The following is a 17,018-nucleotide window of genomic DNA, read 5'->3' on the forward strand; positions in this document are numbered from 1 at the left end:
GGGAGGGGAGGGGGGGTGGATTCTTCGCACAGCACGGATGCGAGGCTCTGTATACTGTTTTTGCTTTCGGAAACTTTCATCCACGCCGACCCTGCCTATTAAATATCATGCAAAGACAAGCGCGCGCGCGGGGTCTGTGTGTGTGCGCGTGTGTGTGTGCGTGCGTGCGGGGGCTCCAACTTTCATGCGCGTTCCACTCTTTTGAGTTCCGGCTTGCCAAAAAAAAAAAAAAAAAAAAGAAAAGAAAAGCCAAGCACCAAAGTGAACTCACTGTGCGGGCTCTCGGTGTGCACGCCGCTGATCCCGCCGTCCGGCAGCACCTGCAGGTGGAAGCCGATGCCCACGTTGCAGTAGAGCCGCCGCACTCTCTTGATGCCCTGCAGGTAGTCGCTCTCCCAGTTCTGCTGCGACCTGTCCCCGCTCACGCCCAGATAGGAGCGCGAGAAGAGGCTCTCCCACCTCCTCTCCAGCAAGGTGGCGTTAGTCCTGCTCGGCATCGGGTAGGAGGCGGCGACCCCCCACAGAGAAGTCCACAGCACGAGGACGGCCGGCAGCGGCCAGCGCGCGCCGGCCCCGGCCCGGGCCCCGTTGCGCATGCCGTGGTGACACCTCTGCGCAGCGGCCATCCGGCTTCCCGTCGGGGCGCGAAGTTACCTGCCCTGAAAACGCGACTCTTCTTACTCCCTGTCCTTTGCCATGGCGGCGGCAAGGGCTTGTTTTGGGATCGAGGCCATAGCCCCAAATCTGAGCAGGAGGCGGAGGACAGAACGCGTCGGAGCTTGAGTTGGTGCCGGTGGCGATGACCATCTTTCGCCGCTCTGCTGGCCGTGGAGGTTTGGGGGTGAGGGGCGGGTGGTGGTGGTGGGGACTCACACACACACACACACACCACACCACTCAGCGCACAACCAGCACACCTTGCCCCCCCAGAACTCCCTCACATCCTAAGTGACATCACTGTGACTTCACCGCCGCACGCAGCCCCCCTTCCATGAAAAAGAAGGAGATGGGAGGAGGAGAGCTCGGAGACCTCAGCAGCAGCGGCGGATCTGATGGTGGTGGTGGGGGGGTGCTGCACCTTCACTCCAGCGTCAGACAAGCAAGAGGGAGTGGAAGGATGAGTTTCCTGCTGCGCATTTCAAAATAAAAACCTTCTCAGAGTAAAGCAGCCTCTAATCCCTCAATGAGAGGTTAGATTAATTTAAGCCCCCAACAGTAACAACTTCTATATTTGTCTCTTTATGTCACCAGTGCTGTAAAAATATTTGCCTCCACAGAGCATCAAACGAATCTTATCAGACAAAGATAACCTGAGTTTATTAAAGACTGTCCATATTATCCATATGTGACAAACTATTTTATCCATGGTTTCAATAATTTGAGCCAGCCTTGGCGGCAACACGTGCAGCCAAGCGTTTGTGATATCCGGTCCTGAGTTTCCCACATGGCGGCGGAGGACTGGTGCCGCTGTGCCTCTGGGTCTTTGTCCATGCTGCAGAACCCGAGTGAGCTCGGCCCGAGGCTCGTCCTGCTTCAGGATTTCGCAGCGGAGAGCAGAGTTCGTGGTTCCGTCAGTTCACGGCGTGTCGTCCAGGTCCTGACGCAGCAAAGCGGCCCCAGACCATCACACTACCACCACCGTATTTGACTGTGGGTGTGCGACGTTCTTTTTCTGAGACGCAGTGTTAGTTTTACAGCAGACGGAACGGGACGAGTTCTACTTTTAACTCGTCGGTCGCGATAATATTTTCCCCAAGTCTTGTTTTGTGACAAATGTGAGCTTTGTCTGCTTTTTTCTTAGTGGTGGAAATCTCTCCTGGAGGCCATTTAGTCTCTTTCTTATTGTTAAATTATGAGCTCTGACCTTAACTGAGGCATGCAGAGCTTTAGATGTTCTGGATCCGTTTGGGACCTTCTGGATGAGTCGTTGATGCACTCTTGGAGTAATTTTAGTCTTCTGGAAAGGTTCACGGGTGTTCCAAGTTGTCTCCATTTGTGGATAATTGCTCCGGTTAGGGATTATCTTTATTCTACAGATCTTCTTTTAATTCATGAAATTCTCATTTCAAAATTCAAAAAAGGCCATCTTCATTTGATCTTATAGTTTGTTTGCTGATCTGAAACATTTAAGTGTGACAAAAAAAGCCAAACCCAAAGAACTCTGTAAGGGGGCAAATACTTTCCACAATCTTTGTATTGCTTTTTTTTTTTAAATTAAATTAAGCTAAAGATAGATTCAAAACAGCAAAACTGCATTTAACGTGCTTGCAGCCCAGACAGTTTTGATTAATTATCAGAGAGCACTTTAGTTTTGTATCATATCTGGTTTAAAATTAAAGCTTTTCTCACATTTTTATGATAGGTAACACACACTTATATAGTATTCAGCTACTTTCTGAGCTGTAATAGTTTGGGATATTATTTTGAAGGCGAACAAGTCTGTTATTTTTAGTCTTCCTCTTAATAAATAGGCTAACTTAACCTGGTTCTTCCTCACATGGGAGACCTGGGAGGGGGGAGGGTCTCTGTGTGTGTGTGTGAGAGAGAGAGAGAGTTTGACTTTCATTGGGGTTGAGCAATCACAGGATGGATGGATGGATACTGTGTCCAGAACCCAAATCGGGGACGGCGGTCATATGTCCTGGCAGCCTGCGGCCTTATTTAGAAGGAAGGTGTAAAAACAGTCTGAGCAGAGCAAATGGCAGTGCTGTCTGACACTTCCTTAGCTGTTTGTCCAGGAAGTTTACCCAGCCAAAGATTCTGCCAGGTCAGATTGCGCATCCTTATTGTAACTAACACACCCCGGCATGAAAATCTAACCTGCACGAGTCAAATTTATTAGTGTCCAAGTCCCGAAATAATCCAATCAATGGAATGTAAATAGAGACGTGAAAAAAAATCAACTATAAATTGGCTACTGTCAAACAGATTCAGAATTATAGACACACACACACACACACATATATATATATATCTGGACTAAAGATATATATATATATATATATATATATATATATATATATATATATATATATATATATATAAAAAGTAAAACAATAGATTTATAAGGTGAAGATAGTTGACAAATTGCATGTTTGCATGGTGTTTAGGTACAGTGAGATGAGTAACAGAATTATATTTCTGTGTTTTAAAGAAGTAAATAAAACGGACATAAGAAGACAGTATCTGAAAGTTATATCTTTAAGAAATAATAATTTAAAAAAAAAAACATCCAACAAAGAAAGATGAAAGATGCGTCATCCTGCTGTTCATCATCTGTGTCAACTTTTCAGCTTGTTGGTGACAAAAATACTATTTATCGTTGATGGTTTTCGTAGGTTCAGCTAAAGACATGAGGTGGAAATGTGTCAGGAAGCAGAAAAGCAGAAAGAGATAGTTGGAGACCAGCCAACATGATGCAGCAAATTATTTCTCCCATGGACCAGCACTGGCTAAATATATTAGCTGAAGAATGCAGAACACAAATCAACTCGCCGGTGATCAAATTCTGTTTAGCTTTGGTATATTTTTTATAGGTTTGGCTAAAAAAAATGGGTAAAAATGTGTTTTTGTGACAAACTTCTGGACTAAAGATCCTATTTAAAATGGCTTCTTTGCTCATTCGTCACGTGTTGACAAAACGCTGCTTTGTCCTTTGAGCCTTTTTTACGCCTGAATGACTCATAAGTCAGAGTTAAACGGGTTAATAAGGTATTTCTTTGAAAATGATCAGGTGTTGGACTGCAGCAAAAGAATAAAAAAGCAGCCAGAGTCCAAAGAAAAACTTGGAAAGACCTTCAGAAGGCCTGGAGAACCACCGATCACTTTAAATGATTACAAAAAGAACTGAAGGGTGGACCAAGATTTTTGCACAGCACCACATGTGAAGCATTTCAAATATGAATATCTGGAATTTAGGTTAATCTTAAAAATAAGACCTTTTATTATCCACGATGGGCAGTTTAGGTCTCTGAATGGCAAATTAATGAGACAGGTTCTGGATTTGCTGCGTAAGCACACGGCTATGCAAACCAAGACAACCAATAGCCTGAATAGACAAAACTACTGGGTTATTGACAGAGAGGAACAAAAATCAATAAGAAGTTGGCTTGTTAATGAGACAGTGCTGAGCTCTTCAGATTAACTCGGCTAATAGTGTTACACCGGGGTGATGCTGAGGCTGCTCTTCAGTCATGACTGCTTTCTAAAATTAAAATACAACAACAAAATCAAAAGCAAGTTCATCTTTTTTTGCTGGAACAGCACAACAGTAGAACTTATTTACATATCATTTGCATTTTAATGGGTTTGTTTTTGTGATATGTGTAGAGAAACCAGAAATTAGTAAGATTTAACAAAACTGTTGTCATTTAAAAACTGTCCTTAAATTTTTATTGTTTCATGAGCTAAAGTCCTTCTGATCTTTGCTCTGGTGTTTTTTTCTGAAATCACTTTATTAATTCAGCAATTATTAGACCCTAATTCACGTATTTTTGTCCAGTCAGGCTTTTATCAAAAAATAAGGTCACTTTTGGCTTCAAAAGGAAGACTGGTCTGAAACTCTTGGTCTTAGTTGTCAAAAAGGCTAAAATGTTGACAACCAGATGCAGAAGTGGAAACTTCACAACAGCAGAAACCTCTTAAAACACAATGCTGCTGCTCCAAAAGCTATAAAAATAAACCGATATTTCAGCCGACAGAACTGTTATTCAGCTGAAGTTTTTCTTTTTCTCTTAAGCAAGATTAAAGTTAACAAAAAATCAACAAGACCTGTTTTGCAGTTCCAACAGGAAGAGACTGTTAGAAACTAGCCCACGTGATTATTTCTCCCACTTGTACTGACTACATATATTAGCTGAAGAACGCAAAACCCAAGCACTAGAGTCTTAAGCGTGAGGAAAGAAATTCACAGTTGAGGTCCCCAAAATGGCAGACCTCAATCTGGACGTAGACCTAAATGAAGTCCTGACTGGACTCAGATGGCTGTTAAATTTCCATGTAATGACATTTTATTTCCTTTTACACGGTTTCCTGCATCTATAGGACATCCTTTTAAGCGGCACATCATTTGGAGTCATTTCCCACGGCAGCTTCTTTTACGTTGTTCTTTCTCTCTGCAGAGAAAAGTCAAACTTTTAGGTAGGAGTCCGAGAAAACAATACCTGAGGGAAGCAAAGCAAACAGCAATTCTACTAAGACGGAAGCTTCAACTAAAATCATCAAAAATCTGAACTGAAACGGGCAGAAATCAAACATCATCAGAATCTCTTTCTTTCTTTAATGATACCTGGATAGTCAATATAAAAATCTTTAACAAGTTAGAGTCTTAAAGAGTGCTTGGCATAAAATGAACTGATTCCTGTTTTCTACCTGCATTTAAAAGTAAAATAAAGAGAATTTGAAGGCTGCAGAACTGCAGATAAAGAAAAGATTCATTTGGCTTGACATCAGAATCACCAGCAATTCGTTAATAATCTGTTTACCTGCATACAGACTCGTTCCACTGCAGAGACCAAAGATTTATTTAAAGTCGTTGCAGCAGTCAGTGTGTTAATATCATCAGCTTTTAAAGATCAAGTCAAAAATATTATGGTAAATAAAAATCTGGGCCTAATTAAAAAAAAAAAAGTTTTCATAGCTGGTGATTCCAAGAGAAATTGCTCATTTCTTGCTAGTCTGATTAATAAATGTGAAGATATTTATTTGGTAAAGCAGGATCAGATAAGTCATTAGGGATGCGGTTGTAGGTGGAAACCTTTGCGTCTAGATGTGGAGATATTTTGCTGTATTGGTGGAACAACAAAACTAAACCCTGAGGTACCGTCTTTATTAATGTCTGTCCTGTGAGTTTCACTAATATACATTTTACAGCAACCCATATTAATAAAAAGTTGTCTCCTTTGTTCAAAGTATGGAAACTTTAGATGACTCTGCACTGACCTGGAGATTGATCCAAACGAGCCGGGGCTTGTAAAACACAAAAGTACCATCCTGAAAGGAGCTTGGGGTTCACCTTTTAGCTGAACTAGCTAATGAATAATTCAACAGACCCCAAAAATACAAAATAAAAAAACAAAACACGCTTGCTGCTTTGTACACTTGTGACACCGGGAGAAGCAGCGAACGAACCGACACGCAACGGTTGTTAACCCGACGCCTGGAAACTTTTAAGGAATCTGCTTCTGTCTAGAGCTGCAAGAGGACGACAAAGAGCGGTCAGCCCTGTAAAAATACCTCTCGTCAAGGGTACAGCTTGTGCACCTTGCAGAGGAAGATGTGGCTGCTGCTAAATTAGGCGGAGAGTGACTAAGGGAAAAGAAGCAGGCAGAGGTGACTTTACAGCCGTTTGCTAAGCCCAGGCAGTGACACGGCGCTTTTTCATGCTCATGTCAGTATTTAAAAAGAAAGAAGCTAAATAAACTGTCATTGAACCTTTTATTTTATTCTAGATGCTCATTTATAGAAAGTTTACTCCACCACTTCCTGTTTAAGTTTAACTTAAATAGATTAACTCTGGTTAATCCATCCATCCATCCATCCATCCATCCATCCATCCATCCATCCATCCATCCATCCATCCATCCATCCATCCATCCATCCATCCATCCAGACTTCCCTCTCCCCAGCCACTTGGGCCAGCTCCTCCGGGGGAATCCCGAGGCGTTCCCAGGCCAGCCGAGAAACATAGTCCCTCCAGCGTATCCCGGGTCTTCCCCTGGGCCTCCTCCCGGTGGGACGTGCCCGGAACACCTCACCAGGGAGGCGTCCTAATCAAATGCCCGAGCCACCTCAACTGGCTCCTCTCGACGTGGAGGAGCAGCGGCTCTACTCTGAGTCCCTCCCGGATGACCGAGCTTCTCACCCTCTGGTTAATCTGTTTAGTTATTTGCTTATGATGGTCTTGGACTTAAATGTTGCACCGATAAAATGCTTATTACAAGTTTAAATGTACAAGAGTTCATTCAGCTGTTTTAAAAGTTCTAAAAAGAAGTTTAAGTCTAAGGTGCCATTACCTGTCTCTTGGGTAAATGTGACAATATTATTTTAAAAAGTGTACTTTTAAGAATGGGGTTCCAATAATTTAAACCAGTTTTGTTTAGACCCTTATTTTATATAATTGGATTTGTTTTAAACAATTTTGAGTAAATAATAATAATAATAATTTAGCATTATTTGTCCAAATGTGAGCTGTGAAGGTTACATTACATTCAGATGATGTAATCAATAGTTCTGGGTACAAAGTCTCCACAGATAATGGGGAAAAAAATGCTTGCAGACTCTGAGTCGTGCGTAGTAGATTGCTTTGCATCATGACCATTGATCTTATTTTGAGCTCGGCAATCACCCGAGTCCCACGAGAGCTGAAAGAAGCGAACATTTAAACAAACTGTGATCAAACAGTTTTGCAAGCTTCACTTTGGAGACATGTTGCCGTGCAAAGTGTGAGCACAGCACGATTAATGTCAGAGCAGGCTTTAGATGATTGCCTGACCTATTTTATTTGCAGAGAAGTGATTATTAAATTTGTCTGCATATTATTCCATTTAAAACCAAGCATTCCTTGAAGGAATGCATATCACCCATCGCCATTTATGCTTTTAACCTAAAATCAGGTTATGTTGAGAAATTACAGCGTTGTAGCCATCCAGGTCAAGTCCAGGAGGGAAACTTAGACATCCCTCTCCACAGCGACACTCTCCAGCTCCTCCTGGGGGATCCCACGGCGTTCCCAGGCCAGAGAGGATATATAACCCCTCCAACGAGTTCTGGGTCTGCCCGGAGGTCTCCTCCCAGTCGCACGTGCCTGGAAAACCTCAGAAGGCACAAAATCCTCCCTCGGAGGATCATCTTAATCAGATGCCTGAACCGTCTCAGCCGACTCCTTTAAATATGGAGGAGCAGCGGCTCTAATCTGAGTTTCCTCCTGGATGATGGAGCTCTTCATGCTATTTCCAAGGCTATCTTCAACTCCTCTTGACGCAAAGACCAAGCATTCCACAATCTTCGGTTGAGAACCATGGCCTCAGACTTAAAGGAGATAACTCTCATCCCAGCTGCTTCACACTCGGCTGCAAACCGCCCCGGCACAGGCAGCGTTTGGTGCATAGAACTTTCCCTCCTGCAGCTCGAAGCCACAGAGAGTTGATCTTCACGTTCACTGAAGGGGAACTCCAACGCCAAGGAGCTCAACTGAAAGTTGTGAGTATCCCTACACCCACTTGTTGCCTCTCTCTCTCTGGGCAACTCCAGAGTAGAAAAGAGTCCATCCACACTCTAGTTGGTATCGCTCAAGCTCACACACCAGCTCCAGCTCCTTACCCACCTAGAACTGATCTATCCCGCCAGGAGTTGGCATGACCAGGGACCCTCCCTCGTCTGCCACCCAGTTCACTCTGCACCTGACCCTCTTCGCAGGCGGTGAGCCCATGTGGAGGTGACCTCCGGTCTCTCGTTTGGGCTTGACCCAGTTGAGCCCCAGGAGTCAAGGCTGGACCACCAGGCGCTCGCTGTTGAGCTCCTCTCCAGGCCGGGCTCCAGGGAGGTGCCCTAGTTTTCCTATTCTGGGCAAGGTATCCCGATGAGTTCAGTGTTTGTTCATCAAAGTTTCCGAATCACTGTTCGTCTGAGCCCTACCAGAGGCTGATGCCCCAGACAACATATTCGCCGGGATCATAGCGGTACTCAAACCCCTCCACCACATTAAAGCGGTAATTCTGCAGAGATCTTGTTACTTCTCAGAGCATGGGTTGTGAATGATTCTCAGATACTACCACTTTAAATTTTAGCTCAGTGTCTGCAAAACTGACTGAGCTAAAGTTTCTTTTTTCACTAAAGTCATTTTGCTAGGGGGGTCAATCAGTTGTAGATATCCTTCCAATTCTAACATTCAGAAAGTTATAAGATATTTTGCTAACAGACAAATGAACGTGTACCCGCTCACTGAAGCAGGCAAAAACATCACTGCCCACTTTTTGCCTTTCAGTGCCGTACATAAAAAATGAATTGATTAAAACAATTTTTTTCTGGAAAAAGTGGAGCAAATAATTTGCCCCGTCAACGTGATCAGATGTTTGAAAGGTAGAGATCAGATCGGAAAGCTTCAGTCTTGTGGACTTCTTAACCCTACACCGTGTTTTTTTCCAAGCTGTGCAACTTGAGCGTGTGCTCATCCTTAGCTCCCTGCCATAACAAACTGGCCTTTCTCTATAAAAAGTTGTCATATGTTAATTGAGGCTCCAAGCAAAGCTGTATTTATGTGGCCGCCCTGCTGAAAAGTCCGACACTTTGGTTTATGACTGAAGGAAGAGATAGAGATCAGAGGAGGTGTCAGCTGCTGAGTCGACTGACGTTCACCCCGGCTCCTCTTCCCTCTCTCCCAGGAACCCAACACCGAACCAGGCCACCAGGACTGAGCGGAGGAATGCCAGGAATCCTCTCAGCACATTTGCTCACCGCTTTGCTTGTTCTCACCCCTGTGGGATGAAAACCATGTCGCCGGGCCCCAAGGATGCGTCCACCTTGCGCCGCGCTGCGGGTGAGTGCGAGGCCGCGGCAGGAGGAGGATCGGGGCGTTTTGGCCAACGTTTAGAGGAGAGCGTCAGGCATGGCAGACGGCTGAGAGTGAGTCATCCTGGACAGAGCTGCTGTCAGACTGCCAGCACAACAAAGATCAAATCATTTATTTTTGTCATGGCCCCTGCTGGATGAAATCTATACCCATAAGGAGTCGATCAGAGGTTTCGGCGTGCTGCCTGTCCTGGAGAGCAACTAATAACAAACGACATTCAAGAAAGATCCAGAAGAATCAGACTGAATCATACTGTTATTTTAGTGTAAAACTATGGCATGAAAGGAGTGGGGCAGGGGATATTATTCATTCAAAGAATGCTAACCGTTTTATTTTGATTATATGTTATCTACTGGAACCCACTTTTGGCTGGAAGTCCTCTTTAAATTGCTTCCATTTTATGTATTTTCACATTACAGAATGAAATATTCAAAGACAGAAAGATGCAAATGAAACGGCATCAGAACAGCCTGAAGCACAAGAAGCAACATGGTCGTCTTACAGGGAATGGCTGCTAGCTGAAGGTGAAAAAAAGGGGAACAGGTGTAAGAGCAGATAGATAAGTCAGGTGATCACCTAAACTCAGTGGGGACATCTGGTGGGCAGGTTGGAATGACACGAACAAGGTGGACTGACAAGCTAAAGCACAACAACCTTTACACCAGTGCTTATCTGGAAACTATAAGTCAGTGCATAAACTGCAAAGAAAAAGAATAAAAAGTGAATGAAAGTATTTCAAATCAAGCATAAACGCACGCTTAATAACCTTTGGTTCTGTGTAAGAGAGTTGTTAAAGTTGAATCCACCAATCCCACATGAGGACGTCGCCCTCTGGTGTCAAACAGGTGTTAGGACAGCCTGTCTGACTCTGGGATAATAACTCACTGCATTGCAGCATTCAGACACTGGCAAGTGGTCTAAAGGAGATCAATGGCACTTAACTGTGAGTAAAACTTGGAGGAGCTGCTTGGATTCTTCATTTTTCATGTAATATATAAACAAAAGCATCGACTGATCGCATGATGCGATATAAGCCTCAGAGGGATCTGCTGCTTGTGTCCTGTTGCCTGTGATCCATCTGTTAGTTGGTTTGTCCTAATGAGACGGGCTCCCCAGGCACCCTTCAAGCGTCACGGCGCAGTGCAGCAAACAGCGCCGCGCTTCTGATGCTATTTTGAAAGGTGTCACAGCGTCGAGGTGCAAGGTTCGAATTATTGTCGGCGCTTTGATCCTTTTTATAACTTTACCATCTTGTCATCACGTATAATCATATGGCACATTTCTCTTCTGTATAATGCCGGAACTAGCCCGGTGATTCTGAAGCTAAAATGGGTCCAAAGATTCTGCGGGTACCACCAGATAAATAAAAACTCCTGTTATTTACCATTGTGCTTATTGGTCCCAACTGGATTCATGGAAGAATTTAAGTCTCGACTGCCTTGTTCCTGGGTTATGGGTTAAAGATTTAGTTACCAATCAGAAGGTCAGGGATTCATGCATCTGCACTGCCGAGAAGTGATTTGGGCCCCTTGGTGTGACCTTTAACCTTGTCTGCTGCAAGGGCTTTGACCCCATCTCCCTGACAAATAATTTCACATTGCTGCGATGACCATGTGACCACTGAAGGCTTCATCGTCTCAAACACATTTTGATAACTAAAATAGTCAAACTATTCTTTACAAAATAGGAAAAATAAAGTGTTACTGTTTTACAATACGACACAATCAACTACAATATGATAAAATACAGTACGATATAAAACAATAGAAGATATGACACAATACACTAAAGTCAATACAATATGATCTGATACAATAAAGTATGATACAATACAGCAAATGTAAAACCATACAATAAAACACAACACTATAGAATATCACATAATACAATACAATATAACACAATTTGATATGATAGAACATAATACAATACAATATTACAGAATACACTGAAATATGATACAATTGAGTACAATATGATGCAATACAATCTGATACATTATACTTTATTTTCCTTTTAGGGTGTTTTGTTTTGGACTTGGTGCTTAACTTGCATTTTTTATTTGTTTATTTCTTGAGTAAATTCAAGGATAGCGTCAGTGTTTTGGTTTTAGAGCTCTAAAGGTAGTTAAAGTCAGACAAAGTCAAAAAGGCCTCATCGGGTGTGTTCATACACATGTTGGTAATATTTCAATTACCTATTCAGAATTTGTAAACTCTCCAGTATTCTCGTTACCACTAAGGTCGTCAGTACAAGTGGAGTTGTTTAAAAACATGTTTAAGGAGTTCAGATTGGTGCACAGAAAGGCTGGAAAACAAAACATACCTGAAAACTACAAACAACAATGCAGTATACTCAGGGCAAAACAATCACATGCATTATGAAATACCAATTAACAAAAGTTATTTATCTAAGGATGCCGGCAGATCTTTCTTTCAATACACCTTAAAGTCATAATGTAACAAACAGCCATACGTGAACTTGGCTTTAAAGCAAAGTGGTCAAAGCCAAACTTTTTACATACTTCAACCAACGTTTAAACCAGGGAAAATAACTCTCTGTACGCCTGTGAGAACTGAACTTAAATTTAGTAACACTGTGGGCTCTTTCATGTCATTTTGTGCAATTGGAGGAACTGACGTTTTTAAATTCTCCTCATGGTTATTTCTTCCTTCAAATTACCTTTGTGGCCGCTCAGAATATACTCTTAAAAACAAACAAACAACAACAACAACAACAAAAAAAAGAAATAGTCAGTGAAAGCATGTACTTAAGAAAATGAGTTCCACGGGACGACAACAAACTCCGGAAGCCACTGATTGACAGATGTGTGCGCCCACTCTGGTTCGGCTGCGGCCGCTCCTGCAGACCTGTGGTTTTCATTCGTTACACGCATGAACACATCTGGCTCAAGGCCATTTCTAGATTACAATATAAACACCACGCTGATCCGACTCCGGATATCTGAAACATCCAATGCTAATCAGGACATTTAGCTTAAAGCTAACAACCAATGGGTTTTCTCTGTGATGGAGTATTTTGTCTCCTTGAGGAGCTGAAAGTACATCTAGCATGAAGTCTAAAACCACAGTCTACAAAAGCAATAGTAAGAAAAAAGGCAAAAATCACTTGTTTTTACTATATGAACAATCTTATATCTTATAGGACATGAAAACCATGTGCATAATTCCCCCAAAATATCTCAAAATAAAGAAGCTGAGTATACTTGTGGAATGTAAATAACAACAGTGCAGTCCCCGCCTGCGGAACAGCCATACAGGGACATCGGCTCTGGACTCGAGGAGCCTCACACAAACAAGCACCCTGAGATGATATACAGCTACATAATGATGGCATTCACATCAGTGGTTGACGAGGGAGGTGGGGGGAATGGCCTCCTGACCACTTCCAACTAACAAACTCAAATTAAGACCTCACCTCGCCAAAGCCAAGTAGGCTGAACCGATCTGCACCTTGTTTCAAAAATAGTCTGGTAAAAAGTGCCTGTTTGGCTAAATAAAACTTAGTGTAAGGGAGAAATAGACCGAATAAATTTGTCCCATTACGTTTTAGGTTCCTGAGCAGAACGCTGTCTTTTCTATAATCTTGCGCTGATTTTGTATCTGTGCAGATAAGAAAAAAAAAACAACCATTATATTATATATTATATGAAATGTAGACTTTTTATGCCGTATATAACAGAGCTGCACAATATTAGAAGCACTTGCAGTTGGCAATATTATTGTTTGTTGTTGCAATGACTATATCTATTGTGATAAACCAATATTTTCCTCATTCCTCACATTTATGCTAACATCACTATAATCTAAATCAGATGTGGGCAGCAAGGCCACTGAGAGTCCGTAAGATTGATTAAATATAATATTAGAATGCAGATCATGAACGCTTGGTACGTGAAATAAAAAGGCCTAGGATTTATTGCAGTCTTAGTATATAATGTAAACTGCTTAATACTAAAGAACCTACACTAATATGATTGCTTTAAAAGTTTTAAAGTAACATTAAAGTTGTAGAAAAAAATAAAAGGTCAAATATGTTAGGTTGGGACATATTGTGTTCATGTTTATTACTAATATAAATAAAAATAAAACAGGTTTTCAACATGTAATTTATTATTTCTTTCCTAGCATTTGATTTAAGTGTAAAAAAAGAATGCGTGCTAATCTTTAAGAGTTCCAGTCCAGAAGCACCGAAGCACCCTGATTACTATTCTATTAAAAAATTAGTTTTGTATCTTGTTGCACAGCCTTATAATAAACAAATTGTGCATCAAAGCATGCGGCTTGATCTGGAGTACAGTGCCATGACTTTTGGTAGCGGCATGTCATACAACATAAACAAAATCAACAAAAACAATTGCACAAAAAACAACAACAACAAAAAAGAAAAAACACCCAATGGCATCCAATAGAAATGTGCAAAACAGAAGAAAACTCAGCCCTCTGTAGAGCTCTGTTACTCATACTTCACAACACGAACATCATTTAAAACTTAAACATGTCACAGAAAACTGGACTTTCCACGTCTGAATAGTTTTTACACAATCGCAGTTGAAAGTTTAGTTTTTACAGCTTTTTCCATCGTATGTTCAACCTACAGTTGATGAGGTAACTTTTGAGGTGTCTAAAGATTTGAAAACCTTTGCAAACCAACTCGTTTTATTCCACCAACTCTTTTTGGTGCATATACAAATTATGCATCAAAACGCCGGCACTCTTGTCTTCTTTCGCCCAGTTTGTCTCTCACTGCTGTAAGACTTACGGTTGTCTTTTAAAAGCCCTTGGGGGTGCAGAGACTGCACACCCAATCTTCCACAGACCTCAGTTACATTTTAGCTCAAAATACTCTCTTTAAAGCCGAAAGTGCTTTTTTTTAAACCCTCATATTTTCTACATAAAACACTGTAGAAACATAAAGCAAATGACAGTGAAAGCAGATAGTGTAAACTGACTGGTTAGGCTTATTATGGGGGTTCATAAAGGTTTTTTTTAAAAGGTAAAGAGGTCAGGAGGAGAAGAGCCAGAGGGAGAAGTGAGCTTTGTGTTTTACTTTAGACATCTTTTGGGAACATGTGTGCAGCAGTAGCAGCTAAATCCAAATCATTTCCTGCATCTAAAGTTTGATAAAATGATATTTTTCGAAATGACTTGAACATGTCACCTATCCTTACTGCAGCTGTTGTGATATTGTCACCAATACGATGCATCCATATGTTTGAATGAAAACGTGATGTTGTAACCGCAATGTTTGCATGACTCGAGGAGATATTTTGGTCCCCACTGTAGGCAGCACTGGAGGAGTTGAGGAATGTGCGACCGCAGGACCTTTTGGCCCCAGGCTCCATGTCTTCCTTCCTTGTCTGGGTCCAGGAAGGAAGAGAGTCCCTGCAGGTTCTCTGTGTGACAAAACCACAACCGACAGCCACCCACTCAGAAGCGTGGAAAATGACAACCCTCGGCGCAGCAGCTGCTTTCTTGGAATGCGGGCGAAAAACGGAGAGATTTCGTTTTCACCTCGGAGGGAGTCGTGATTGCTTCCGGCCTGGGTGTGGGCGACTGGGCAGCCGAGGACATGTCAGGTTTATGGAAATCAGCTGGTCGGACACTGCACCTCTGTGATGAGGGGCCCCGAAGCATTAGGTTTCTGCTGCCATCTGCTGGACTGCCAAAATGCTGCCATTTAGCCAAAACTGTTATTATTTTTGTTTGGATTGTAAAAATATGTAAAGTATTCATATTAGACATTGTTTGCAATCCAGTAATATAACTATTTTAAGTACATCCTAAAAACACATAAATCTTAAATCACAGTATGAAAACATGTATTTAACCATGTATTTAAGTTTTTTTTAAATAGGAGGTGTTTATTTTTTATTTTATTTTGGTTCCGCCACACACCCACATATGAGCTTGTGCAAACTTACTGAAGGTTTGGCAGCTGTGTACTGTAGGAGTTCTAGACCTTATTAGGCATGCAGTGTCTCAATGTTTCCGCTTTTATTTGCCAGAGGAAAAGAAGTGTTTACCCTGATGGCTGTTGTTTTAGTTATTATCTGAGATGATGATTTTAGGTTTGTGCTCTAGTCACAACTAATCATGTGGAAATGGATTTGAATTAGGAGGCTTAACGTAGTCACAAAATACTGTTGATCTGTCGGTTAAATCAATGAATGGTCGAAGCTGGAGGGCTGCTAGTTCTGTACTTCTAATTCTCTGCACCTCCTGATTCACTACCTTCCTCCATCTGACTTCCTCTCTTATTTTCTTCATTCATCAGCTTCTCGGACTACTCCTTCCTTTTTCCCAGCACGCTCTCTTTACTTGTTAGCTTGAACCCGATCCGATCTCATTTCTCCAGCTGAAAATGTAATCTCTAACCTGGCTTTTACTTTACTTTTGCTACCTCTCTCTTTGCTGTATGCCTAGCCTCCCAGCACTACTCCTGTCTACTTTGTTCGTCTCCTCGACAAGCCATGCTTTTTTTTTTATTTAGCTTATTTCTTTCTCTAAATATTTTCCAGCAATTTGTCATTTCACCAAGTCTTCTTTCTCCTGTCCAGATTCACTAAACTGTTACCTAGCAATTTAGCTGAATTCAGTTATGTTTATTTTGCACCAGTTCATACCAAAAGTCATTTCAAAGCAAAAACAAAAAACACAACATTTACATTAGTACTGGAGGATTGCTTGAAGTTTGTCCAAACAATGATTATAAATTATTGGTTGACTCCACAAAGCTTAATGTTATTTTAACTTTTGAAAGAAAAATTGTTTTTACTTGCTACGCTATAATGCTCAGTGAAGAAAATGGCTCATTATTATAAGATATTAAGATGTAAAATCCTATTTTCTTACATGACAATTAAAGTTGATTTTAAGTTGGGTACAAATCTGTGTTTTTTGGGGATGTTTACTGACAGCTGTTAAAAAATATGTATTTGTCAAAAAAGCATTTTCATACAGCTCTGATATACTTTTTATTTTAGTGCCAGAAGCTGTTCTTTTGGGATTGTGTTTATCTGATTTATTGACACACAAAAAAGACAGAGGTGAAAGTAAACATCAATTCCAGAAAATATAAAATACCATGTATAACTATTTCCCTGTTACACAAGCAGCTATGACTTTATTCTAAGACCCAGATTATGCTTCTTTTTAGAAAATTAGCGAATGTATTATTTTTCTTTTTTTCCCAGAAGTAACAGCTCAAAGATTTTGCTAATTGTTCTTTTAGATCAATGACTTTTATACTATACTATACAGGTGCTGGTCATAAAATTAGAATATCATGAAAAAGTAGATTGATTTCAGTAATTCCATTTAAAAAGTAAAACTTGTATATTATATTCATACATTACATACAAACTCATATATTTCAAATGTTTATTTCGTTTAATTTTGATGATTACAAATGACAACAAATGAAAATC

The 17,018-nt window shown here is 41.3% G+C and overlaps 2 protein-coding genes across 2 annotated transcripts in view; one reads left to right on the top strand and one right to left on the bottom strand.

Annotated features, from left to right (window-relative positions):
• Positions 1-1,270, bottom strand: part of LOC108233283 (fibroblast growth factor 6) — a 4,587-nt gene extending 3,317 nt beyond the window's left edge. The window contains exon 1 of the mRNA XM_017411648.3: positions 272-1,270. Within this exon, the coding sequence (XP_017267137.1) occupies positions 272-626 (355 nt within the window). The 5' untranslated portion in view covers positions 627-1,270. The remainder of the gene's footprint in view (positions 1-271) is intronic.
• tigarb (TP53 induced glycolysis regulatory phosphatase b) overlaps positions 1-16,476 on the top strand; it is a 30,971-nt gene extending 14,495 nt beyond the window's left edge. The window contains exon 6 of the mRNA XM_025004949.2: positions 14,875-16,476. Within this exon, the coding sequence (XP_024860717.1) occupies positions 14,875-15,207 (333 nt within the window). The 3' untranslated portion in view covers positions 15,208-16,476. The remainder of the gene's footprint in view (positions 1-14,874) is intronic.
• The last annotated feature ends 542 nt before the right edge of the window (positions 16,477-17,018 follow it).

Source organism: Kryptolebias marmoratus, linkage group LG18, assembly GCF_001649575.2.
Source record: "Kryptolebias marmoratus isolate JLee-2015 linkage group LG18, ASM164957v2, whole genome shotgun sequence".
Taxonomy (NCBI): Eukaryota; Metazoa; Chordata; class Actinopteri; order Cyprinodontiformes; family Rivulidae; genus Kryptolebias; species Kryptolebias marmoratus.